Raw genomic sequence first — 23,495 nt, 5'->3', positions numbered from 1 at the left:
TTGGATCATTTCAAATGTTTATATTAACCTATGGAGAATTGACATCCTTATAAATAATGATTTTTATATCCAACTGCAGGAGTCAATGTTTCTGTTGATTTGGGACTTCTTTTTTGCTTCATGGTGATATTTTAAAGTTTCTTTATTTAAAAGTTCTTTGGGAGGGGGTGCTTGTGCCAACCCTGACCCTCACTCTGAGAACCAGGATGGCCTAGACCTTGCTTCCCACACTGAGAAAGGGAGGTCAGAAATGCTGACTTTTGACCCTTTCACATCTGCATAGACTACCATGTGTCAAGTATTGAAATACAGTTGGAAAAGATCCAAGGATGAGGGAGATGAGGTCCTTACACTCAGAGAAAATGATGGGGCTAGGCAATAATTACAGTTTAAAAGGGGATCCGCTGCAACCAAGCCAGTCATGAGGACCCCAGAACAACAAGACAGAGAGATCCTGCCCAGCTTGGGAACAGGACTTGAGGGTCTCCTAAGGCCAAGCCAATGAAGTCTTTAAAAATGGATGGATGGGCTGACACTCCTGATTGTTGAACTGAAAATACAATAACTAGTCTGCCCGTATCCTTTCTGCTCCCTACCACCCATCCCTTCTCCAGTTGCATCCAGAGTGATCTCTTCCAACCTAAGTCTGTGTGGCCAAGGACTTCTCCTTAGCCTGAGGGCTGACTCCTTGCCAAGGCCTGCCTGGCCTGTTTCAAAGGTGCTCCCACCTCCCATTCTCACTTGTCTTTCTTTTACTTTTCTTGCTTGTTCTGGTTAGAGACCATTTGCACATTCCCTCCCTTCTGCATTGAATTCCCTTCCTCTTTTCACCCAGTAAACCCTATTTATCCTTCCAACATTAATTCAAACACCACTTCCTTAAGGAAGCCTCTCCAGAGCTGCCTGACTTAAAAGAGCCATGTCACCTCCCCACCCCCAACTTCTTTGTGGTTCTTGCCACAGTATGATTTGGCATTTGTTTCTGTGATTATTGTATATTTTCCCCAGTAAACTATGAGTAGAAGAGGGCAGGAGCATGTCTCTTTTTGCTTTTTACCCCCAGTGCCTGGAATTTATTTGTTGGATAATGACAAGACTGCAGAGCTGCTTTTTCCTTTTAATCATTAAACAAAATCGTACACACACACACACACACAATATTCTTTAATGCACATTTATTCCAAACCTGCATTTGTGGATATTTTCCACTTTTTGATTCCTTTTGTAAATGGGCTTCTTTCCATTCTTTTCTGTGTGTGCGTGTATATACATCATACATAATATATACTTAATTTTAAAAAACTGAACTCCAGACTTTATTCAGATTTCACCTGCTTTCCTGCTTATGTCCCTGTTCTGTTCCCATCCAGGGTACCACCTCCCACGTGTCACCCTGTCTGCTTAGTCTCCCACAGTCTGTGACACTTTCTCAGACTTTCTTTTTCATGACCTTGACAGCTCTGAGGATGCCCCTCAACTTGGGTTTGTCTGCTGTTTTTCTCACGGTTAGACTGGATTTACGGGTTTTTAGGAGGAATTGTTTCATATACACAAATCCCCCCCTTCAACTTTACTAAATTATCTTATTTTTCTCTTTGTATCATCTCATTTCATTCCACAGCAACTCTAGGAGGTCCAACCAGTATTAGCCCTTTTTACAGAGAAGGAAACTGAGGCTCAGAGAGTTTAAGTAACTTGCCCACATGACACATCCCTGGGAAGAGGTCTCCAACTCAAGACGCCAAATGCAAGCCGCTCCAGGAAGCCCTGCCCTGTGCTGCCTCCTTGTGTCTTGATGATGGTAAGACCTGGCCAAACCCTTGGGAGGCTACACTGGATGGGAGGCATCATTGTTTTTCCTAAGGGCCCAGCTGGCACCAGGCAGCTGAGAGGCAGGGGGATCCCCAGTTCAGGCTCAGGGAGGTGAGTTACTGCTGGGACAAGTAGGGTGAGCCATGAACAATGGTCCGGACAGGCCATTGTTAACGGTCAGCTCTGTGGCCAGGAAGGCTGGGCTGGAGGAGCCCAGGGACATGGCCCCTGGAAGCTTGATGCAGTCCAGGGGGCCCCAGAGAGGGACTGGACTTGGGACCTGCTGGATAGAAGCCGTGAGGGCAAAGGTCAGTGGGGAGGCTGCCCCACTGACTGGCCTTGGGACACTGTAGGCAATGAACTAGGACAAGCAGAATTCACTGGGTGCCTGCCCCTGCCCAGAATGCAACAGACAGCACCGCAGCAGCCTCACCTTGGGGAAGGAGTGAGGGGAATGATAATAGAAACCCTTCAAAATTCACACCCCAGGCAGACAGGCAGCTCAAGCCCTCTGGCTTGCTGGCCTTTGGGACATCTGGCACCAGGGATGGCCCCCTGCTGTCCCAGCTCAGCTCAGCCCTGGGGATCAGGGATGCTCCTCTCCCAAAGCCCCTCTCTACAGGGCCTCAGGCTGCCACTGACCAGCTCTTGAAGCCCCTCCTGGTGCCCTGGGTCCAGGTGAAGCTGGGCTTCTTGGAAAGGGCCAGGCTGGGGAGCCCAAGGTCCTGGGTTCCAGTCCCTGGGCTGCCACTCACCCAGGCTGGACAACCTTGGGCAAATCCTTGCAGCCCTCTGAGCCTTGATGGCCTCATCCATTAAAGGACCCGGTTACAGCACCTATACCCTATAGTGGGCTGGGAGGCTTGTGAGCACAGGGGAATGGGAGCTGCTTCTAGTAACACTGGTACGACAGGGCCTGGGGAATGTGTCATCCCTGTCCTGTGGAGTCTGTGTGGCTTCATGGGAGCCTTCAGACATACTTGTCCACCACGTTCTCCATCATTCCACACACATACATCCCGACAGCCACCACTGGGATCCAGAGAGGGCTCCCACACAGCTCAGTTTGAGGTTCCTGAAGCACTTGCCCAAGGAGAGGGAAAAGGAGGGGAGCCTGTCTGAGAGAAGAGCCAGAAAGGTTTTCTAGGGAAGAGCTAGCTCCTAAAGCAGGACAATGGGCCCACCAGAGGGGCCCTAAGGAAGACCCTCCTCACCTTACGTTAGTCCTGCACTTTGCTGAAAGCCAAGAGGGAAGAGGGGCTTAGTTTATTTATTCCCTGCCTCATTCCCCAAAGGAATTGAGGTAACTCACAAACCCCAGAAGCCTGAAAAGCCAAAAAGTGAGAGGGAAAATCTTGTGAAGGGGAAGCAGGGCAGGAAAGGAAGATGAAGCAAGGGCTCCCCACACTCAGCCTGAACATCTGTAGCACCTGCCAGAGGAGGCCGAGGTCTCATGCTGAGCTTCCTAGTGGCCTGAGAAGAGGGAAAGCCGATCAGGACCCAACTCAGGGTTCAGAGAATGAAAACACACCCCCTGCTCAGGAGAAACAACCAGCATGCGCTCCTCCCCCCAACTCATGCCTTAGTTCTTCCTCCCAGGCCTCCTCCTCCTCTGCCCCCAGGAAGGGGTGGGCGTGTTGTCTGTGCTCTCACAGTTCCTGGATCCCCAGTGTTCTAGAAGCTTCCCTCCTAAGGGTAATATAAATATATATATTTAACCCATCTCAGCTTCCTGGCAAGCAGCAAGACTTGGAATATTTGTTGGAAATGAATAAATGAAAGCCTTAATGCAGAAATGTAGAGATGTCTGTGCATTTCACCCAGTGCCTGTGCAGTGCCAAGGTGAGTGAGGTTAGAGGTGTGAGAACCCCCCAGCTTAGAGGGGGGCTGGGCAGGCCCAGACTTTCCACACTGTGATGGGGACAGGGCTTCTCCTCTAGCCCCAGGGAAGGGGATTGGGGCCCTGGGAGTCTGGTTGGGGGATGCACAGCTTTGAGGGAAGCTACAGGTGCAAACTGAGGGAGAAAACTTGGCCTTAGCAGTGACATGGCATTGACTGATTTCTGGATCTTTCTAGAATTGTTCAACCCCAGTCTTGTTGGGACAGGAATTTGGGGCTGAGCTCCAGGTGCCGGGTGTGTGTTGGGCTCAGCTCCCTCAGCCCCTGTCCCCTCAATAAGGACCATTTGGAATATTGTTTAGTGCCTTTACCCCTGTAGGTGAAGGAAGGTGGTTGGGCCTCAGAGGAGGCCCCAGGGCTGTGGGTCAGGAGCCGCCTTGGAGATTCCCCTCCCTGGACTCAGTTTCCTCCTTCTAACGCAGACACCAGGCTGAGTCTGTCGTTTCACACAGGTAATAGCTGAATAAAGGGCCTGGCACGCAGTAGGTTCTCAAGTAAGAGTGGAGGCCCCTGCCTTTGATGGATGGGCAACCAAGACCTGGCGCAGTGCGGAGACCCGCCCAAGGTCACACAGCTGAGGCCGGCTCCGACCCCGGGCGGCCTGGCCCCAGCGGGCTGGGGTTGGTTAGAAGCTTCGGGGACTTGGGGACGGGGGTGGGATGGGGTGGGGTGGAGGGCTGGGAAAGCGGTGTTTGGAGGAGCGGACGTGGGCGGGAAGGGACTTCTATTTTGGAGCAGGTGATCGGAACAGGGTACACGGAGGGGAGTGGGGCCCTCCTCGGTCTCCCTGCCCCCTTGTCACCTTCCCGCGACTCTGCCCGGGAGGGGCGTCCCAGGGTGCTGGTGGGAGGAGCGGGAGGGCTGTTACCTCATCGTCGCCTCCTGGAGGCTCCGCTCGCCCGCGCCGCCGGTTGAAGCGGCGACTCCCCGCGCTGGAACGGAGGAAGGACGGAAGGACCGAGGCGCCGAGAGGCAGCGCCGCCTCCCGCTCCGCTGCGGGACCCGCGCCGGGGAGGAGGTCGGACCTCGGTGCTCCGCGCTGCCGGCGGCGCCTCTGGTCGCGCTGCGGGGCGGAGGCGGTGTCTGCGCGCGGCGCGCCCGGTCTGCTCCCTCCCGAGCTTCTGCACTCGCAGGAGCTGCTCGTGGTTCCGCCGTCGGCCCGCTCGGCTGGCTGTCTGCCTTGTCTGCCGCCCGCTCGGTCCTCGGACCTGGCCTCTCTGGGCTCCGGGAGCTCCGAGGAGCGCAGAGGGACTGGGGCGCGCGGCCCGGGTGGCGCACGGTGCGGCGCCGGCCCATGAGGGTCCCGGGCGCCGGGCGCGGTAGCGCGGGCCGGCTATGGGGGGCAGCCTGCGGGTGGCCGTGTTGGGCGCCCCGGGCGTGGGCAAGACGGCCATCATCCGCCAGTTTCTGTTCGGCGACTACCCCGAGCGCCACCGGCCCACGGACGGGCCGCGCCTCTACCGGCCCGCGGTGCTGCTCGACGGCGCAGTCTACGACCTGAGCATCCGCGACGGAGACGGCACTGGCCCAGGTCCTAGTCCTGGAAGTCTCGAGGTAGGCTCAAGGGGCGGGCAGGGGCGTGTGATAGGATGTGTGTGTCCTTGTGGACTGCCCTGAGGCACCCGACCGTGTTCAGGGATTGAAGGATGAATGTGTGCAGTGGGTTCTTTCCTGGTATGTTCGGTCACTCCTCCCCGCAGGCCTGGAGGAGCCCCAATCCCCAGGCCCGAGCTGGACGATTTTGCAAAGTGTCTTTTTCTTTCTCCGTGATTGCTTCTGCCTGCCTGCGTCGCTGGTGGGAATGGATCAGTGGTGGCAGAGTGTAGCCGCGCCACCCCAAGGGTGCAAGTTGTGTGTTTGAGGCCTTAAACAGAGCGGCAGTGGGAGGGATTGAGGCCAGACACAGGGGTGTACGTTCTGGGGTGGAGGTGGGGGGGGGGGTCATTCTCACCTTGCTCCCTCATTCTGTGACCTGGAGCAAAGACTCGTTTAGGAACTTTGGTGCAAAGTCCACGACACACCTCAAATCCTTGGAGCTGGATGCCTCCAAGAGGTGAGGAGGAAAGTGCAGGCAGGATTAGGCAGGACTTCGTGGAGTCGGAGGCATTTGGGCTTAGCCTGGAGGGATGAGTAAAGTTTTGATTTCAAAAGGAGACAAAAGCATTCCAGGTGGAAAGAATAGCAGCGGCCTAAACACGGACACCTGCGGGAAAATCCGTGGCGTGTGGAGGCGTGAGGGAGGGCGTCTGGGGAGGAGATGGGCCCGAGTTGAGCCATGGAGTGGAAAGGCAGGAGAAGGGGGCAGATGACGGTGGGTGGGCGGATAGCACAGCCATCAGGTAAGGGGCAGAGAGGAGACCCAGGGGAAGGCCAGGGCTGGTGGCCTACTGGCTCCAGGCAGAGTTCGAAAATTTTTACCCTGGCTGCCACAAGAACAGAAGGGCTCAGGGAGCTGGGGGAGGAGGGGCACACAAATGGGCGGGGGCGGCCTAAGGATGAGCTGTGGGTGTTGGGTCTTGCAGAGGGTCAGGGGGCCAGAAGGGGAGGAGTGGGCTCCAGCGAACCCTGGCCTCCCGTCCCCAGGAGTGGCCGGATCCTAAGGACTGGAGCTTGCAGGAAACGGACGCCTTTGTGCTGGTCTACGATATCTGCAGCCCCGACAGCTTCGACTATGTGAAGGCGCTGCGGCAGCGCATCGCCGAGACCAGGTAGGGACGCGGCCCGAGGGGCAAGGCGATGTGGGGGGAGCTTTTGCTAGTCTGGCCTAGCCTTTGCCCGAGGGGAGCGGTGGGTTCTCCCGCTGTCGCTATCGTGGGCCGTCCGGGCTAGGTCTTTGTCCATGGTAAGTCTCGAACCGTGTGCGGTCTTTGGCCCAGGAGCACCTGATGTTTGCTGGGGATCTCTGGCTGCAGTTGGGGTTGCTTCTGCTGTGTGTATACTCGTTGGAGGGGGGTGGTGTTCTCACGCCGTGGAGTCCCCGGCACCTCGTCTCTGACCTCCACCCCCACCCCCACCCCCACCCGCCTCTAGGCCCGCGGGCGCCCCCGAAGCACCCATCCTGGTGGTGGGCAACAAGCGAGACCGGCAGCGGCTGCGCTTCGGTCCGCGGCGCGCGCTGGCCACCCTGGTGCGCAGGGGCTGGCGTTGCGGCTACCTCGAGTGCTCGGCCAAGTACAACTGGCACGTGCTGCGTCTCTTCCGAGAGCTACTGCGCTGCGCTCTGGTGCGAGCGCGCCCCGCGCACCCAGCCTTGCGCCTGCAGGGGGCGCTGCACCCGGCGCGCTGCAGCCTCATGTGACCGACCGAGTTATCCCAGGCCCTCCGGTGCGACCCTCTTTAGACTGAAACACCCGGGGGCCCGGATTGGACGAGATTGCCCAACTTCTCTCGGATTGGACAGGACAGACTCTCCTTCCTGATTGGATGAGAAAAGCTCCCTCCCAGTCTCCTGGGCGACACTCTTTTTTGAACTTCATTGGACCTAGGCAGGCTCAAAACCCTATTGGACAAGAGCAGCTCTTTCTGGGACCTCATTTGGCCCAACCGCCAGGATCCTATTGGATGGGAAGGGCTTGGCTATGAATCTGATTGGAAGCTCCCAGGCAACTCCTGGCTTCATTAGACAAAGTCACACTCCCCAGAATGCAATAAAGGGGAAAACAATTTAAGAGCACCTGGTCTTTGTAGGGTGGGCAGGATGGGGGGGTGGGGTGGGGGTCTGGTCTTAGCTCTGCAGGTCAGAGCTGCCAGACTTGGCAGAATTCCTACCTGTGATGAGGGCCCCCAAGAGGGCTTGATGGCCCGAAAGCTGAGCCCTCAAGAAGCAGACAGAAGTGACTGGAGCAAAACTTTACTGTCGGAGGTTCTGCGGGCCCACAGAGGCCTCCTCTAAGGCATTCAAAAATATTAGTAATTAAATAGCAATGCTCATCCCCCAACCGGAATGTACAACAGCCGGTCCCATTGTGCCATGTGGTCCCGAGGGGGTCTGGTCCCATAAGGTCTGGTCCCGGGAGGCAGAGGGGGCTCCCTGATGCAGAGGGGTTAAGGCCACAGAGGAAAAGCAGAAGGAGGGAAGGAGGGGCTGGGGCAGCTCGGCTGCTCCATCACATCCAGGAATCCGGCTCAGCCCGTGGGTTGACCGAGTGCAGGGCATGCCAGGCCCCGGGCTCCATGGGTCCCGACGGGCGGCGGGGGCCCCGTGGAGTGGGGATGCGTGAGGGCTTCCGGTCTGGCTGTGTGTCCATCCGGCCCCGTGCCCAGGTCTGTGAGGGCTCCAGGCTGGCCAAGGGGCTCCCTAGTGCATCTGGTGGCCCCCCCACACCAGGACAGGAGCTGCCCTCATCAGAAGAGCTGGACAGGGCTGGGCCACGGGGCCTAGGCAGCCCATTGGCTGTCCTGGCAGGGTCCCCAGGGGGGCCACCTTTGCCACCCAGGAAGCTGAGGGATGAGGAGGAGGAGCTGGAGGAACAGTAGGCTGAGTCGGGGGCTGGAGGATCCGGAGCCCGAGCTGGATCAGGGGCCGGTCCAGTGGGGGTCCCGCCAGCAGTGGCAGCCTCAAGGGCACGGGCATTGGCCAGGAACTCCTCTTCCAGGCGCCGGAAGAGCTGCTGCTCCTGCTGGGGGTCAAGCTGCAAGGGCGTGCGGAAGACACTGGCTGGCGTGCCCAGCTTTGGACTGGGGCTGGAGACGCGGGGAGGCCGGGGTGCCACAGGGCTGCGGGTACGGGGAGTCTGGGGGCTGCTCCTGCCCGAGCCCCCGCTGCCTCTACCCCGCGGCAGGCATGAGTGCTGCCCGTCTCGGTCCCTGCGCACCAGCAGCATGCCCTGCTCCTCCCGGCTCTGGCTCCGGGCCCGCCGGGCAGGGCTGGGGGCTGAGAGCCGGGCTTCCCGGCCCCCCAGGGACCCACGGGGCCGCCCCCGCTCCAGCTGGTCCCGGGACTGGCTGCGAGGGGCTGGGGGCCGTCTCGGGGAGGCAGGGGTGCCTGTGGTCAGCCGCCGGCTGGGCCGCTCCCTCCGAGGCCCAGTGCCCGTGTCGTCACTGCGGGTACCACTGAGGGGGCCACTCTGGGCGGAGGAGGCTGAGGAGTCACTGTCCCCGGAGTAGCGGCGGGAGCGGGGATGAGGGGGCAGCTGATCGCGGGGCCTGGGCAGGGGAACAAGAGAGAGAGAGAGAGAGATGGGGCAGGGAGGACAGGGGTGAGAGAGGCAGGGAGAGGAAAGGAGCAGATGTGTGGTTGCCAGGTGGGATCTGTGGTCCGGGGGTGTCGGGGGAGGGCTGTCAGGGGCATCTGGCTGCCCTGGGGACTCCCAGGGAGAGGTGAGACTCAGCGGCGGCGCCCTGCAGAGGAAGCATGGCCTCCTGTCTCCCCGGGGCGGGCCAGGAGGAAGCCGGGGCCCTACTGGCCGCCCGCCTGCCCGGGCCCGCCCAGCTTTGTTGTTCGTTTGGTTCGGTTACCATGGAGATGGGAAGCCAGGTCCCCGCCCCCACCCACGGGAACTTTTCCCAGGGTGTGAGTCACTCCAGAGCAGCAGGCTCCTCCACCATCAGGGCCGGCATCAATGCTCCGCCACCCCCACCCCCCGGCCCCCCTCACCTCCACACCCTCTGGCATCTCACCTGAGTGGGGTCTCGCCTCCCTCCTTGGAACTGCGGAGGCTAATGGGAGTCACCTCGGGCCGAGAGCCCCGGCGCTCACCCCCGGGAGACGGGCTGCCCGCGCGGGGGCTGGGGGTGGGCGACCCCCTCTGGGGGGAGAAGGTGCGGGCCCGCGGCTGGGGCGGGCGGTGGGCTGCAGGGAGACACGGAAGGCAGCTGTGAGGGATGGAGCAATGCGGTGTGAGCCCTTGCCCAAGCCCCCTACCTCCCGTCTGCCCTCCCACCTGGGCACTGACCGGTGGAGGAGCAACGACAGGGGTCATGCTTGTCCAGGTAGTGCTCCAGCGTGTCCCAGCCGCCGCCCACACGTACCATCACGTGGCTCCTCAGTACCTGGGAGAACAGCGTGGGCAGGTCGCGGGCACCTCCCCAGGGCCTGGCAGCCCAGCCCCCTGTGCCCACCTGCTGGGCAGCCCCAGACTCTCACCCGCACAAAGATGAGCAGGCTGGAGTCTCCCACACGGTACTTCCCCTCCGAGACCTTGATCATGGGGAACTGGTCTGGGCAGGTGCAGCGGCCCAGGATCTCCCTCACCTGAGGCCAGAGAGAACAGGCTAGAGGTCAGGCCTCAGATCCCTCCTCCTGGGACTTAATATCAGCAGCTCCTGGGTCAGAAAGCTGGAGGTTCTTCTGGGAGCAGGGTTGGAGACAGTGTTGCTCCAAGATCTGGGTGCAGCAGCCATGCTGGACCCTTCACCAGCAACCTTCACGGAGCAGATCAGGAAGATGAGGGGCTGGGACCCCCTTGACGAACATCCCGCCCAACCCTGGACCATCTCAGGGAGCCCTGAAGCCCATCCCTGTTCCCCCTTCACCCAGTGGGACAAGAGGCAGGTCATGGGACGTGAGTACCCCTGGCAGGGCATTGGGGTGCCACCTGCCAGTGAACACACATCTGCACGCATGCCCGAGGCCCAGGGCTGCCAGGCTGGCTTTCTGGGTGGCCCCACCCACTCCCCAACCCACAGCGACACCAAGGAAATGAGCAGGTGGAACCTTGGGTGACCTTGGCCTAAGACAGGGCGTGGGGTGGCAGCCTCTGTCCACAGTCATCCAGCTACCCCCCTCCTGGGTGGGCACATCATAGCCCTGACCTCCCGATAAGGAGGAAACTCTTGGCCTGGCCCCGGGGGTGGTGAGGACGCCTTGGTCCAGGAGCTGGGGCTGTGGGCTGGTGCCTCCTACGCTCAGAGTGGGGCTAATCCTGCAGCTTCAAGCAGGACCTCGTGGCTGTCCCAGGTATGTGCAGGGCCCTGGGGAGTAGGGCCTGGGGGTCCCTCAGGCACTCACTGAGCACCTACTGTGTGCTAGATACCTTGCCTGGGCCTTTCCAAGCCTCATCTCAGCCAAGCTGCATGGCAGCTCAACCTCAAGTTCTTTGAGGGTGTGGATGCATCTGACTGGCACCCCAATGCAGGGAGGGTACACAGGAGGTGCTCAGATCCCACAGACCCAGGGTGAATGAATGCACAGCTCTTAATTGGTACATGCACATAAGGGAAGGAGGAGATTAGGGCATGGGGCTGCCCTCCCCTGGCACCTCCCCCTCTCTAGGTCTATTTATCTCCTTGGAGCCAAGTAGACCCTTGGTGCTCAATATATACATCCACACTGCCCTTTCCATAGGATAGCTTGACCTGTGGATACCAGGGTGGGCCCCGAGAGGTTCGGGAACCAGCCGCAGGCACCAGCTCTGCCTTCTGGTCCCTGGTACACAGTCGGTGCTCAGTTAGTGAGCAGGTGCTGTGAGCATCGTCGCGGTTGGGGAACTCACCAGCTCGTCTAGATTGCGCAGGTCGCTGGGCGTCATGCGGGGCCCACGGGTGGGGGCCCCTGGGGCAGCAGCAGCCTCTGCGGAGTCCTCCCCCGAGGCAGGGGCATTGGGAGCCGGTGGCCCCGCGCGCAGCTCACACTCGATCTCCTGTTCGAACTGCACAAGGCGGGGGGCGAGCAGGCCGAGGCGGGCCCCCCGGCGTGCCACCTCCAGCAGGCACAACACCACACTCTTCTCATTCTTACGCAGCACCAAGTCCTCCGTCTCGAACATGAGCACCTCAGGCACGCCCAGCTCCACGCGGCACCAGCCGATGAATGTGGCCACATTGTCCCGGGCCACGAAGGAGCCGGGAGCCACGCTGTGCATCTGGAAGGCCACGCCGTGGGCCGGGTGGGTGGCAGCCAGAGCACGGGCAGCCGCGGTGACAGCGTTGGCATGTTGGCACAGGGTAGTGCCCGTGGCCAGCCCCGCCAGGAAGCCATCGCCGCCACCGGGCAGGCCCAGGCCATACAGGGCGTTGAACCACTCGGCCAGGTCCTCCTTCATGGCCTCCACGTAGGCCTCGCTTGAGCGGAATGGCCGCACGCTCTTGGCCGCTGAGCCCGCGATGCCCGCCACTAGGTCTGCCATGCCCGGGCTGGCTGAGTTACTGTGGGCAGGTGGGGACACAGGTCAGGGTTGCTGGCAGCACCCAGCAAGTGCTCATTACAGACCAGCACCCACCAGCTCCCTGGGCTGAGTCCCTCTGTGGGAAACCTCTCTGTGCCTCAGTTTCCTTTTCTGCAAGATGGGACAGTAATATTACCTGCCTTGTAGGACTCAGTGGGATAATTTTCATAAAGGACTTTAGTGTCTGCAAAGTAAACTGAACACGTGCTACTGTTTGGCTGTCTTTTTAGGGGGGGTGGGTGGGGAGTTAGCTGAGGCCTCCCTCCCACCCACCATTGTTGCCTCATTTTGTAAGTGAAGAACTGAGCCCCAGAGAGATGAAGCCCAAGGCCTGGCAACCCTGTCCTGTCTGATAGGAGAGGAACCAGGCTTGTTGTGATTGCTCAGGGGCCGGGACTCATCCCACCTCCCCAGGGAAGGCTCCTGCTCCTCCTTCAGTCCCCCTTCCCCAAGGGCTGTGCCATTATGATACCCACGTAACAGCAATAATAAGTAATAGCAACGACCGTGGCCAGGGCTGAGCGCACACACCGGGCTTTCTCAAACCCCGAATCTTCCTGGCGGGAAGGGTCTGGTGGGATTATCTCCATTTTGCAGATGAGGAAACTGAGGCGCAGAGAAGGTAAGAGCCGGCTCAAGGTCTCAGGACAGTAAGTGGCAGAGCCGAGCTCCCGGGGCGGGCCGCGTTGCGGATATCAGAGCGCAATCCCCAGCCGGTCCATCCGGGACAGGCCCCGCCTCCTCCGAGAAGCCTCCCCAGCGTCCCAGCCCCGCACTAGTCCGGCTGGACTCGGAAGGGGTCCTCCCGGCCTCGCCTGCCCTCCGGGCCTTGGCCCAGAGAGGGTGCGGGGCTGCCCAAGGTCACACAGCCCGGGGAGATCAGAGGCCGCGGCCGCCCGGCACCCATCAGTGCGCGCCGGGAATGGGCGTTTGGGGATCCCCGCGCTCACCTGGCTCATCGCGCAGCCCCCGGGAGCATTGCCCCGGCGGGGGCCGGAGTCGGGCCGGGGCCGCCGCAGGGAGGCGCCGCCCGAGCCACAGCGGATCCCGATCCGGCCGCCAGCGCCGCCGCCGCCGCTGCTGCGGCCTCCGCGCCCGCCGTCTCCGCCCCGCCTCCCTGGAATTTGGATCCGGGCCTGGAGGGGGCGGGCGGGGCCCTGCGCGCTCTTAAAGGGGCCGCGCAGTTCCCGGGCCCGCAGCGCTGGATGGGGGAGGAGCTGGAGTCTCCCCACGGTGCACAGCCTGGGAAGCCGCGGTCTGCGCGCGCCTTTTGCGCGGCAGGGCCCCGGTGGTTCTGGAACGCACTAAGGCCCCCAGGTGACCCAGTCGGCTAGCCCAGGTCCCCTCCACCCTCCTTGGTCTGCTGGGCAGAAGGACCCTTCTAATCACACACACACACACACACACACACACACACACACACACACAAACACAAACACCACACACGCACACACACCACCCTCCCTCCCAGCGGTTTCCAGGGCGGGCAGCACGGCCTGTTCCCAAAATGGACTCAGGAAGTGATAGTAGCCGGGGGCTGCAAAGTCACCTCCGGCAGGGACATACCTCCCCAGGCCTGATAACCAAGGCCATCCCGCCATGGGCTGCGTGCTTCCTTCCCCCGGTGCCCATCATCCGGTGTGGGGGATGGCCCCCCATGACATGCCCACTCAGTGTCCAGCACCTTGTTCTCACCAAATGCTCCTTTTCAACCCTGAGGGTTGGGGCACCCATTTGAGGGATGAGGACACTGAAGCTCAGAGAGGTAGGCGGGTGGCAGGACAGGGTGTCTGATGCTGAGGCCCCTGCCAGGCAGGGTTGGGAGAGGCCAGTCCCACCACCTCAGGCCGCCTGAGGCCCCGCACGGACTAACGGAGGAGGCCGTCTGGGTCTGCTGGCCGGGAGGGTTAACCGTGGCTGGTTTCTTTTCAAACTGCAGAGGAGGGTCCTGGCGGGACCAGCGGGAAATCCTGCCCCCTGCTGCTGCCAGCTGGGCCGGGACGCCAGGCCTGACTGGGCGGCGGCCACGCTGCCAGGGTGGGGCAGCCCGAGGGGAAGCACCACCACCAATTGCCAACGCTCCCAGCTTAAATCTCCTACTGTGTGCCAGACCCGGGGCTCTAGGAGGGAAACTCTAGGGTGCAGTCAGGAGTGCAGCTGGCAGAGCAGGATTTGAATCTAGGACAGGAATAGCTCCTTTCAAGGATGAGGGGCATTTCTTGAGCACCTGCTATGGGCCAGATGTCACGGTGCCAAGTTGTTTGCAGGCGTCACCTCACAGAGTCCTCGGGACCTTTCAGAAGGTGGAGCCATTCTCATCCCGATGCCCTGGATGTTGGCTTACCCTCCCCCTCCCCCAGCCTCCACCCCACCCCCACCACAGATGGAGGGAAGTGGGAAACTACTTCCGGTGACGGTGGACACTTACGTGGCACCTACTGTGTGCTGAGTCTTTTCTAGGTGCCAGAAACCAACAGCAAAACAGCAGTGGACAAAACTGACCCAGCGCTTGGGGCTCACAGGCTGTGGGGGAGGCAGCCCATGGGCTGAGAAAGAGAGAAAAGTGCCGGGGAGAAGAGAGAGGTGGGGGCTGCTGTTTAAGATGAGTGATAGGGAAGGTGAAGTGGGGAGACCTGTGGATAGCTGAGGGAGGCGTGTTCCTGGCAAAGGGCAGTGCATTGAGGCTGGAGTGTGCCTGGCTGTTTGAAAAACTGAGAACAGAGGAGATGGTGGGGTGCTGAGGGTAGAGAGATGCGGTTACAGTGTGTGGAGCCTTGGTGGCCATGCCTCCTCTGAGGGACATGGGAGCCATAGTGGGTTGCAGAACGAGGGAGCGGTGGGACCTGACTTGGGTCCTAATAGATTCCCTGATGTGTGGGCAGGGCTGGGGCTGGAGACTGGGAGGAAGCCAGGGGTGATGTGGAAGTGAGAAGTCTTCCTGTACTGGCTGTATTTTGAGGGGACAGCCCGTGGGAGGTGCTGGTGAGTTGGGTGTGAGAGACAGAGTCATGGGCAACTCCTAGGTTTGGGGTCTGAACCCCTGGGTGGACAGAGCAGCCCCTACCCAAAGAGGGGAGGACTTCAGGGGTGAGGGAAGGAGGCCAGGGTATACATACCAAATAATTTAATCCTCAGAATAACCCGATGGGCTGTGTTGTTTTTTGTGTTCTCATTTGACAGTTTGGGGAAACTGAGGCCCAGAGAGGTACAGGAGATGTGCAGTCATAGTCACACCAGGATCTAATCCCTGCTTGTACCTACCTCCCTGCATCACTGGGCTCTAGACACAGGAGAGGCCAAATGGAACCCAGGCCCTGCTGTTGGTCATTGGGCGAGAGGGTTAAGCTCCCTGAGCCTCAGCTGCACCATCTGTAAAATGGGACAATAGAAGGGTCACATCAGAGAGGCTGAGAAATAATCCATTACTCGGCTCAATGCAGGCTAGGGCGGCGACGGAGGCAGAGAGAACCAGGGACTCGGTCCTCCCTGTTTTCCAGCCCCATGCGCTGCAGCCTGTGCCTGGCCTGTGATCACAGAGGCCAATTTCTGACCACAAGTTCCAACATTTTGATGCCAGGACACGTTGCAGCAGCAGCACCAGCCTCACTGGCATGGCCAGTCCCTGGCTCTGGCCAAGGAGGACCTAGCTTTAACCCCTTCTGCGTGACAGCCTCGGCCTCTGTGTTGTTTCCTCTGTTCCTTCTAGGACCAAGGGAAGCCGCAGAAACAGCTGCAGGGAGTTTTGCGTGCTGGGTGCCCTAAGCCCGTGGAGGCCACCTCTGTGTACGGAGTGTCGTAGCCTCCATGCAGGCTGGGCTTGGCCCTTGGCTGGAGGGCACAGGGCCAGGGCTCTGACACCCACCGCCGGGTGCCAGCGAGTGGGCGGCTTGGCCTTGGTTACGGCTAGAAGTCCGGTGGCCGTGGAGTCCTCAGTCAAAGCCCTTGCTGGCAGGCTGCAGCCCTGGGACTGGGCAGTTCCAGGGACCCCAGGGTGGGTTTGGGTTTACCTGAAGGCCCCCCAGTCTGGGCTGAGCCTGGAGCAGAGCCCTGAATAAATGAGTGACACGTGTGGTGTGGTGGGGGGTGGGGGGGGTTCGGGCTGTTCTGTCCAGATGTGGTCACAGCCACGAGGCCTCCTTCCAGCCTGCTCCTTCCCCAGCTGTGGGACTGGTGGCCCTGAGCTTCCCCGAGCCTCCACCTCATGCCTTCCACGAAGTGAAGCAAAACCAGAGTGTGTGAAGCCACCTGTCAGGTGAACTCACTGCCCTCCCCACTACGTGGGACCTGACTCCCAGGGGTGTAAATCTCCCTGGCGACACAGGATATGACTCCCGGGGATGAATCTGGACCCAGCATCGTGGGATTGAGAACATCTTCTTGACCAAAAAGGGGATGCACAATGAAATGAAATAAAACTTCAGTGGCTGAGAGATTTCAAATGGAGTCGGGAGGTTGCTCTGGTGGACATTCTTATACACTGTACGGATAACACTTTTTAAGTTTTAAAATATTGGAATAGCTAGAAGTAAATACCTGAAACTACCAAACTCCAACCCAGGAGCCTTGACTCTTGAAGACGATTGTATAACAATGTAGCTTACATGGGGTGACAGTGTGATTGTGAAAACCTTGTGGATCGTACTCCCTTTATCCAGTGTATGGATGGATGAGTAGAAAATGGGGACAAAAAAACAAATGAAAAATAGGGTGGGATGGGGGGATGATTTGGGTGTTCTTTTTTATTTTTATTTTTTTTTCTTATTCTTTCTGGTGTAAGGAAAATGTTCAAAAATAGATTGGGGTGATGAATGCACAACTATATGATGGTACTGTGAACAGTTGATTGTACACCATGGATGACTGTATGGTATGTGAATATATCTCAATAAAACTGAATTTAAAAACAAACAAACAAAAACCCAGAGTGTCTGCGAGGGCCTGCCTCCTGCCCTGCCCCATCACGCTGCTCACCTGCCTGCCCCGTGCCTGGCTGCTGTTGGGAGTGGGCAGGACAGGGCGGTGTGACAGCAGCTGCTGGTGCAGTGTCCTGGGGTCCGGGGCTGGTTTCCAGGCGCATCTGCAGCCGGCCCTGGTCAGCTCATGGCCCGTGGCCCCACATCCGCTACAGCCCTGCAGCCCCACGCTCCTTCCTGTGGAGCAGCTGACAATGTGTGGGGCAGAGATCAGTCTCCCCAGTGACTACACAACCTTTGCCCAGGCCCATGGGGTGTGGCCTCCTGGGACCATGGCGCTGGGTTGGAAAATTTTACTCCAAGTGTGACCGGAAGCTCATGGGGAGTTTGGAGCAGGGGCCAAACCTATGCAAGACTTTTCCTCTCACACCACTTCCCACCCTCCTGCTCCACTCCCTCCCATCCCTCTTCTCCTTTGCATGGCCCCCTGTGCGCATCTTTGAAGCAGCCCTTTTGTGGCAGGACTCAGAATCCATGCTGCCTGAGTCATCTGAGCCCAGTGCAGTCGAGACGTTTCTTTGGGTAGGAAAACCAGGCCCAAGTCTTCCAGGGCCTGATGTCAACACCTCCACTGGGACTATTTTGCACCAGCTGTCGAACCCTCTCTAGGCAGGGACAGAAGGTTGTGCCAGCTGCAAGAAGGGAATAGGCTATGGCTGTGGCATCCAATGGTTGTCTGAGCAGCACCTTCCAGCAAGGGTTGCTGTCAGGGGCCATAGCCAACCCTCAGGGTGGGCCCTCGGTGCTGGCTGCAGGCAGGGGTGGTGGGCTGATCCCATGCAGACCACCCAGCCTTTCAGAAACCAGGTGCCAATGGATGGGGAGGGAGGAAGGTGGTTGAGTTGCCCTCAACTCTCATCTTGGCTCCTCCTTCACTATTCCCATCTCCTCAGAGAAATGGGCTAGTAACAGACCTACCTCAAAGAGTTGGCAGGAAACGCTCCTGTGATGCAGGGGCCCAGTGGTGTTGTGCTCAAGTTTGGGCCTCGTGAGTGTGCACTTGGCTCGGACACGAGTTGGGGGATTCCTTTACCTCTTGGAGGAATAACTTGGGTCAGCAGTGACAAGGCTGAGGGAGAGGGCTAGAACCTGTAGGGCCTTGTGGGTCATGGCAAGTATGGTGGCTTTTGCGTAGTCTATTTATTTCATATCAGCGAGATCATGTACTATTTGTCCTTTTATGTCTGGCTAATTTCACTCAACATGTCTTCAGAGTTCATCCATGTCATCACATGCATCAGAAATTCATTCCTTTTTATGGCTGAATGATATTCCGTTGTATGTATATACTACATTTTGTTTATCCATTCATCAAAGATTGCTTCCACCTTTTGGTTATTGTGAGTAATGAGGCTATGAACATCGGTGAGCAAATACCTGGAGTCCCTGATTTCATCTCTTTGGGGTATATATCTACAAGTGGGATTGCCAAGTCCTATGGTAGTTCCATGCTTAGCTTTCTGAGGAACTGCCAAACTGTTTCCCACAGCAGCTGTGCCATTTTACATTCCCACTAACGATATACCAGGGTTTCTATTTTTCCATATCCTAACACTTGTTATTTTTTTTTTTTAAATAAACAGTAGCCATTCTAATGGGTATGAAATGGCACCTTGTGGTTTTGAATTGCATTTTCCTAATGGCTAACGATTTTCCTAATGGCTAATGATTTCCTAATGGCATTGTTCCAGTTTGCTAATGCTGCCGTTTTGCAAAACACCGGAAATGGATTGGCTTTTATAAAGGGGGTTTATTTGGTGACAAAGTTACAGTCTGAAGGCCATTAAAATGTCCAAACGAAGGCATCAACACAAGTATACCTTCACCAAAGGAAGGCCAATGGCATCCGGAAAACCTCTGTTAGCTGGGAAGGCACGTGGCTGGCGTCTGCTGATCCCAAGTTGTGTTCCAGCTCCACTCTCAGCTCCTGTGCATTCTTCAGTTTCTTTCTTGGCTGCAGCACCTCCTTCTGTCTGTGAACTCTTTTATAGGACTCCAGTGATTCAATTAAGACCCACCCTAACTGGGTGGGGTAACACCTCCATGGAAATTATCCACTTGAAGTTCTCACCCACGGTTGATTCACATCTCCATGGAAGCACTCAGTCAAAGGATTCCAACCTAACCAACACTAATGTATCTGCCCCCCAAGATGGCATTAAAGAATACTGCTTTTTCTAGGGGACATAATATATACAATCCAGCACAAGCATCTTTTCATGTGCTTATTGGCCATTTGTATAACTACTTTGGAGAACTATCGAAGGTTTTTTTTGCCCATTTTTAAATTGGGTTATTTACCTTTTTAAGTTGCAGGTGTTCTCTATTCAGGCATACCTTGTTTTATTGTGCGTCGCTTTATTGTGCTTTGCAGATACTGAATTTTTTATAAACTGAAGTTTTGTGGCAACCAGGCAAGTCTGTTGGTCTCATTTTTCCAACAGCATGTGCTCAGTTCTTGTCTCAGTGTCACGTTTTGGTGATTCTCACAGTATTTCAATCGTTTTCATTATTATTGTATCTATTATGGTGATCTGTGATCTTTGAGGTGGCTACTGTAATTGTTTTGGGGTACCACTAACTACGCCCATTTAACAGCAAACTTAATTGATAAATGTGTGTGTTCTGACTGCTCCACCGACTGGCTGTTCCCCCATCTCTCTCCCTCTCTTTGGGCCTCCCTATTCCCTGAGATACAATATTGAAATTAGGCCAATTAATAACCCTACACTGAGCTCTTAAGTATTCAAGTAGGAGGAAAAGTTGCATGTCTTTCATGATAAATCAAAAGCTAGAAATGATTAAGCTAGAAATAATTAAGCTTTGTGAGGAAGGCATGATGAAAGCAGAGATGGGCTGAAAGCTGGGCCTCCTGCATCAGTTGGCCAAGTTGTGAATGCAAAGGAAAAGTTCCTGAAGGAAATTAAAAGTGCTGCTCCAGTGAACACACGAATGCTAAGAAAGCAAAACAGCCTTACTGCTAATATGGAGAGTTTGAATGGTCTGGTTAGATCAAACCAGTTACAACATTCCCTTATTCCCTTAAGCCAAAACCGAATCCAGAACAAGGTCCTAACTCAATTCTAGGAAGGCTGAGAGAGGTGAGGAAGCTGCAGAAGAAAAGTTTGAAGTTAGCAGAGGTTGGTTTATGAGACTTAAGAAAAGAAGCCATCTCTGTAACATAAAAGTACAAGGTGAAGCAGCAAGTGCTGATGCAGAAGGTGCAGCAAGTTATCCAGAAGACCTAAGATCACTGATGAAGGTGGCTATGCTAAACAACAGATTATCAGTGTAGGCAAGACAGCCTTCTACTGGAAGAAGATGCCATCCAGGACTTTCATAGCTAGAGAGGAAAATTCAAGGCCTGGCTTCAAAGCTTCAAAGGATTGGGAGCTGACTGGTGACTATTGTTGAAGCCAGTGCTCAATTACCATTCTGAAAATTCCAGAACTCTTAATTATGCTAAATCTACTCTGTCTGTGCTCGATAAAATCCAAGAAAGCCTGGATGACAGCACATCTTCTTGCAACATGGTTTACTAATTTAAGTCCACTGTTGTGACCTGCTCAGAAAAAGAGATTGCTTTCAAAATATTACTGCTCGTTGGCAGTGCACCCGGTCATCCTAGTGCTCTGATGGAGAAGTACAATGAGATGTTGTTTTCATGCATGCTAACACAATATAAATTCTGCAGCCCATGGATCAAGGAGTAATTTTGACTTTCAGGTGTTATTTTTGAAGAGATACATTTTGGAAGGTGATAGCTGTCATAGATAGTGATTCCTCTGATGGATCTGGGCAAAAGTCAATTGAAAACCTTCTGGAAAAGATTCATTATTCATGGTAGGTCAAAATATCAACATTAACAGAAGTTTGGAAAAAGTTGATGCCACCCTCATGGATGACTTTGAGGGTTTCAAGATTCAGTGAAGGAACTGCAGATGTAGTGGAAATAGCAAGAGAACTAGAAGTAGAAGGGGAGCCTGAAGTTGTGACTGAATTGCTGCAATCTCATAATTAAACTTCAACGGATGAGCAGTTGCTTCTCATAGGTGAGCAAAGAAAGTGGTCTCTTGAGGTGGAATCTACTCCTGTTGAAGATGGAACATTGTTGAAAATACGACAAAGAATTTCGAGTATTACATAAACAAACAGTTGATAAAGCAGTGGCAGGGTTTGGGAGGACTGACTTCAATTTTGAAAGAAGTTCTGTGGGTAAAATGCTATCAAACAGCATCACATGCTACAGAGGAATCTTGTGAAAGAGTCGATCGATGTGGCAAACTTCATTGTCTTCTTAGTTTAAGAAATTGCCACAGCCATCCCAGCCTTTAGCAACCACCGCCCTGGTCAGCAGCCATCATCAAGGCAAGACCCTCCACCAGCAAGACGATTATGACTTGCTGAAGGCTCAGATGATGGTAGGCATTTTTAGCAATAAAGTATTTGGTACTTAGACATAATGCTGTTACACAGTTAATAGACTACAGTATAAAGATAACTTCTATATACACTAGAAACCCAAAAATCCATGTGACTTCCTTTATTGTGGTGGTCTGGAACCAAAGTCACAATATTTCTGAGATATGCCTGTATATTCTGGATATAAAATGCTTATTAGGTATGCTTTCCAAATTTTCTCCCATCCTATAGGTTGTTTACTTTCTTGATTCAGTCCTTTTATGCACAAATTTTAATTTTAAAGCTCCATTTATCTTTCTTTTGTTCGTTTTTTTTTTTTTTTAATAAAATTTAAGATAACATTGCCTAACACAAGGTCCTGAAGATGCTTCTCTTTTTTCTTCTAGTTTTATAATTTTGGTTCTTAGGTCTTTGATCCCTTTTGTATACAGTGGGACGTAGTCCACCTTCATCCTTTGGCTGACGGACATCCAGTTTTCCACATCAGGGGGTTTTGAGAAGAGCAATGACTTCCAGTAGCAAGAATTCACTTCCCTCTGGGCTGTGTGAAGAGAGCCTAGAAGTGGGGAGGGGTGAAGCAGAGCCCAGTGCCAGCGCCAGAAGAGGGGCATGACAGCGTAGACCATGGAAGTGGCAAGCGAGCGTGTCTTCGTGCTATACCCTGGTTTGGAGAGAACCTGGTGGTTTGGGTGCGGGGTGGGGATAGGAGAGAGGGCGTCATCAAGGATGCACCAAGGTTCATGGCAACTGGGGCAAATGCTATTTGCTGGCAAGAGGGAGCCCTGCTTTAAGCTTGTCAGACACCATAGCTGGGAGAAGGGTGCAATGTCAGTAGTACATGGAGAGCTAAAGCCATGGGGAGTGAGGGGGTCCTCACACTGAGCTTAGGGTTCTGCTTTCAGGTCAGGAAGATGAGTAGGGCAGCAAAGGAAATAGGAGAGGAAAACTGGGGGAGCTGGGTGTCCAAAGTAGAACAAGAGCAGGCTTCAAGGCAGGAGCAACCAGCTGTCTCTTGTGGCTGAGTGCTGAGAAGGGATGACCACTGACTTGACAACATGGAAGACCCTGGTGACTTTGAGAGCTATTGTCTCAGTGGAGGCAAAAGACTGAAAGTGGGTTCTAGAAAGGCAGAGGGTGGGGCACTTTCCTGTACAAGGGAGCAGAAAAATGGTTGGTCTCTGGAGAGAGACAATGAGGAGTTGTGTGGGTTTTCTGAAAGGTGGGAGAGCAGCTCATCTCATACGGGAAATAAAACAGTAAAGATGTGTGTTAAACATCACATGGCTTGTCCAGCAGAGCCAAGGACTTGGTGCACAGCACCCACCTGTCTGCCTGTGGAGCACAGGTGAGCTCTTACTGCATCCCAGGTTCAAACCCTGAGGCCAGTTGGGCCATCCTGAGCAGTGAGGGATGAACCGGCTCCCCCATTAACCAAATTCTTCTGCTTCCCCCCACCAACTAAAGGTGACAATCTTTGCTCAAACCTTTGGATAACAGCTGGTCTTTTTGACAGAAGGCACGTCAGAGTCAGAGTTTGTGTTTCTGGAACATTGTCTGGTGGTAAACTGACTTATTCACAGACTAGGTTATAGCTGCTTACCTGCAAAACCTCTTTTCCCAGGTAAGGGGCCAGGGCCTCAATCTTTGACTGATACCATTCATGCACATAAAGGCGAGACCTAAAATACTAAGGTTCAGGTCAGTGGATTTATCATTTTTATGCAAGTCCAAGAAGAAACAAGAGTAATCAACAAGGCTGGCAAGTGCTCATTTTCTCTTTTTAAAAAAAGAGTATTTCAGAGATATGCCCAAGAGGAACAAGGCACTGACCTCTGACCCTATACAAGGCAGCCAGGGAGCTCAAACAGTGGCCCTCTATTTCAGTATTAAGCTGTTCAGCAAATTTTTAAACACACTGTAACATCAGGAAGAAAGCTTCACCACACATTTCATTGAGTAGGAAGTAAAAACAAAATGGTTCCTCTCTCAGCTGTCGTTACAGTTGGCAGACATTCAGTCTCAAGAATGAAGGGGCACGTGGGAGTCTGAGCTCCACTGCCACCTGCAGGTGGCACTCAGAGGACTATTCGAACTAGAGGCTTCCAAGTCACGGTGGCAGGAACTCCAGCACAGCACTCTTTTCTAAAGGTCAAATAGATTGGAGGTAGTTCTGGATTAAACTGCCACTCTTGACTGCCTTTCTCCTTGCTGGCAGCAAAATGACCCATGCAATGGTGTTTTGTTTTACTTTGATGTCACAACCATTTCAGACTTTCCCTCACA

The 23,495-nt window shown here is 55.5% G+C and overlaps 2 protein-coding genes and 1 long non-coding RNA gene across 3 annotated transcripts; 2 read left to right on the top strand and 1 right to left on the bottom strand.

Moving 5' to 3' along the window:
• The first annotated feature begins 1,516 nt into the window (after positions 1-1,516).
• On the top strand, positions 1,517-4,345 carry LOC119519490. The gene is made up of 3 exons (XR_005214029.1): positions 1,517-1,801; positions 3,541-3,654; positions 4,032-4,345. It is a non-coding gene; the product is annotated as an uncharacterized LOC119519490 (long non-coding RNA).
• Positions 4,346-4,450: 105 nt separating this feature from the next.
• Positions 4,451-7,380, top strand: RASL10A (RAS like family 10 member A). The gene is made up of 3 exons (XM_037817048.1): positions 4,451-5,266; positions 6,296-6,420; positions 6,743-7,380. Exons 1-3 carry the CDS (start codon positions 5,048-5,050, stop codon positions 7,008-7,010), a joined length of 612 nt encoding a protein of 203 aa, XP_037672976.1. The 5' UTR covers positions 4,451-5,047; the 3' UTR covers positions 7,011-7,380.
• A 166-nt stretch (positions 7,381-7,546) lies between these two features.
• Positions 7,547-12,944, bottom strand: GAS2L1 (growth arrest specific 2 like 1). Its single transcript, XM_037816939.1, has 6 exons — positions 12,768-12,944; positions 11,146-11,797; positions 9,798-9,905; positions 9,607-9,703; positions 9,332-9,503; positions 7,547-8,857 (listed from the first exon to the last, which is right to left on the bottom strand). The coding sequence occupies exons 2-6, from the start codon at positions 11,776-11,778 to the stop codon at positions 7,819-7,821; spliced, it is 2,049 nt and encodes a 682-aa protein (XP_037672867.1). The 5' UTR covers positions 11,779-11,797; positions 12,768-12,944; the 3' UTR covers positions 7,547-7,818.
• Between the last annotated feature and the right edge of the window lie 10,551 nt (positions 12,945-23,495).

The sequence above is a fragment of the Choloepus didactylus genome, chromosome 23 (genome assembly GCF_015220235.1).
Source record: "Choloepus didactylus isolate mChoDid1 chromosome 23, mChoDid1.pri, whole genome shotgun sequence".
Taxonomy (NCBI): Eukaryota; Metazoa; Chordata; class Mammalia; order Pilosa; family Megalonychidae; genus Choloepus; species Choloepus didactylus.
Note: the sequence above shows the minus strand (reverse complement) of the source record. Positions and strands in the feature narration are given on the sequence as shown.

Excerpts from the sequence above, each read along its gene's own strand:
- RASL10A (XM_037817048.1), top strand. The coding sequence starts at position 5,048 with ATGGGGGGCAGCCTGCGGGTGGCCGTGTTGGGCGCCCCGGGCGTGGGC. Across the intron at positions 5,267-6,295 it reads CTAGTCCTGGAAGTCTCGAG|GAGTGGCCGGATCCTAAGGA; the intron begins GTAGGCTCAAGG and ends TCCCGTCCCCAG. Across the intron at positions 6,421-6,742 it reads CAGCGCATCGCCGAGACCAG|GCCCGCGGGCGCCCCCGAAG; the intron begins GTAGGGACGCGG and ends ACCCGCCTCTAG.
- GAS2L1 (XM_037816939.1), bottom strand. The coding sequence starts at position 11,778 with ATGGCAGACCTAGTGGCGGGCATCGCGGGCTCAGCGGCCAAGAGCGTG. Across the intron at positions 9,704-9,797 it reads GCCTGCTCATCTTTGTGCGG|GTACTGAGGAGCCACGTGAT; the intron begins GTGAGAGTCTGG and ends CTGTTCTCCCAG. Across the intron at positions 9,504-9,606 it reads CTGTCGTTGCTCCTCCACCG|CCCACCGCCCGCCCCAGCCG; the intron begins GTCAGTGCCCAG and ends GTCTCCCTGCAG.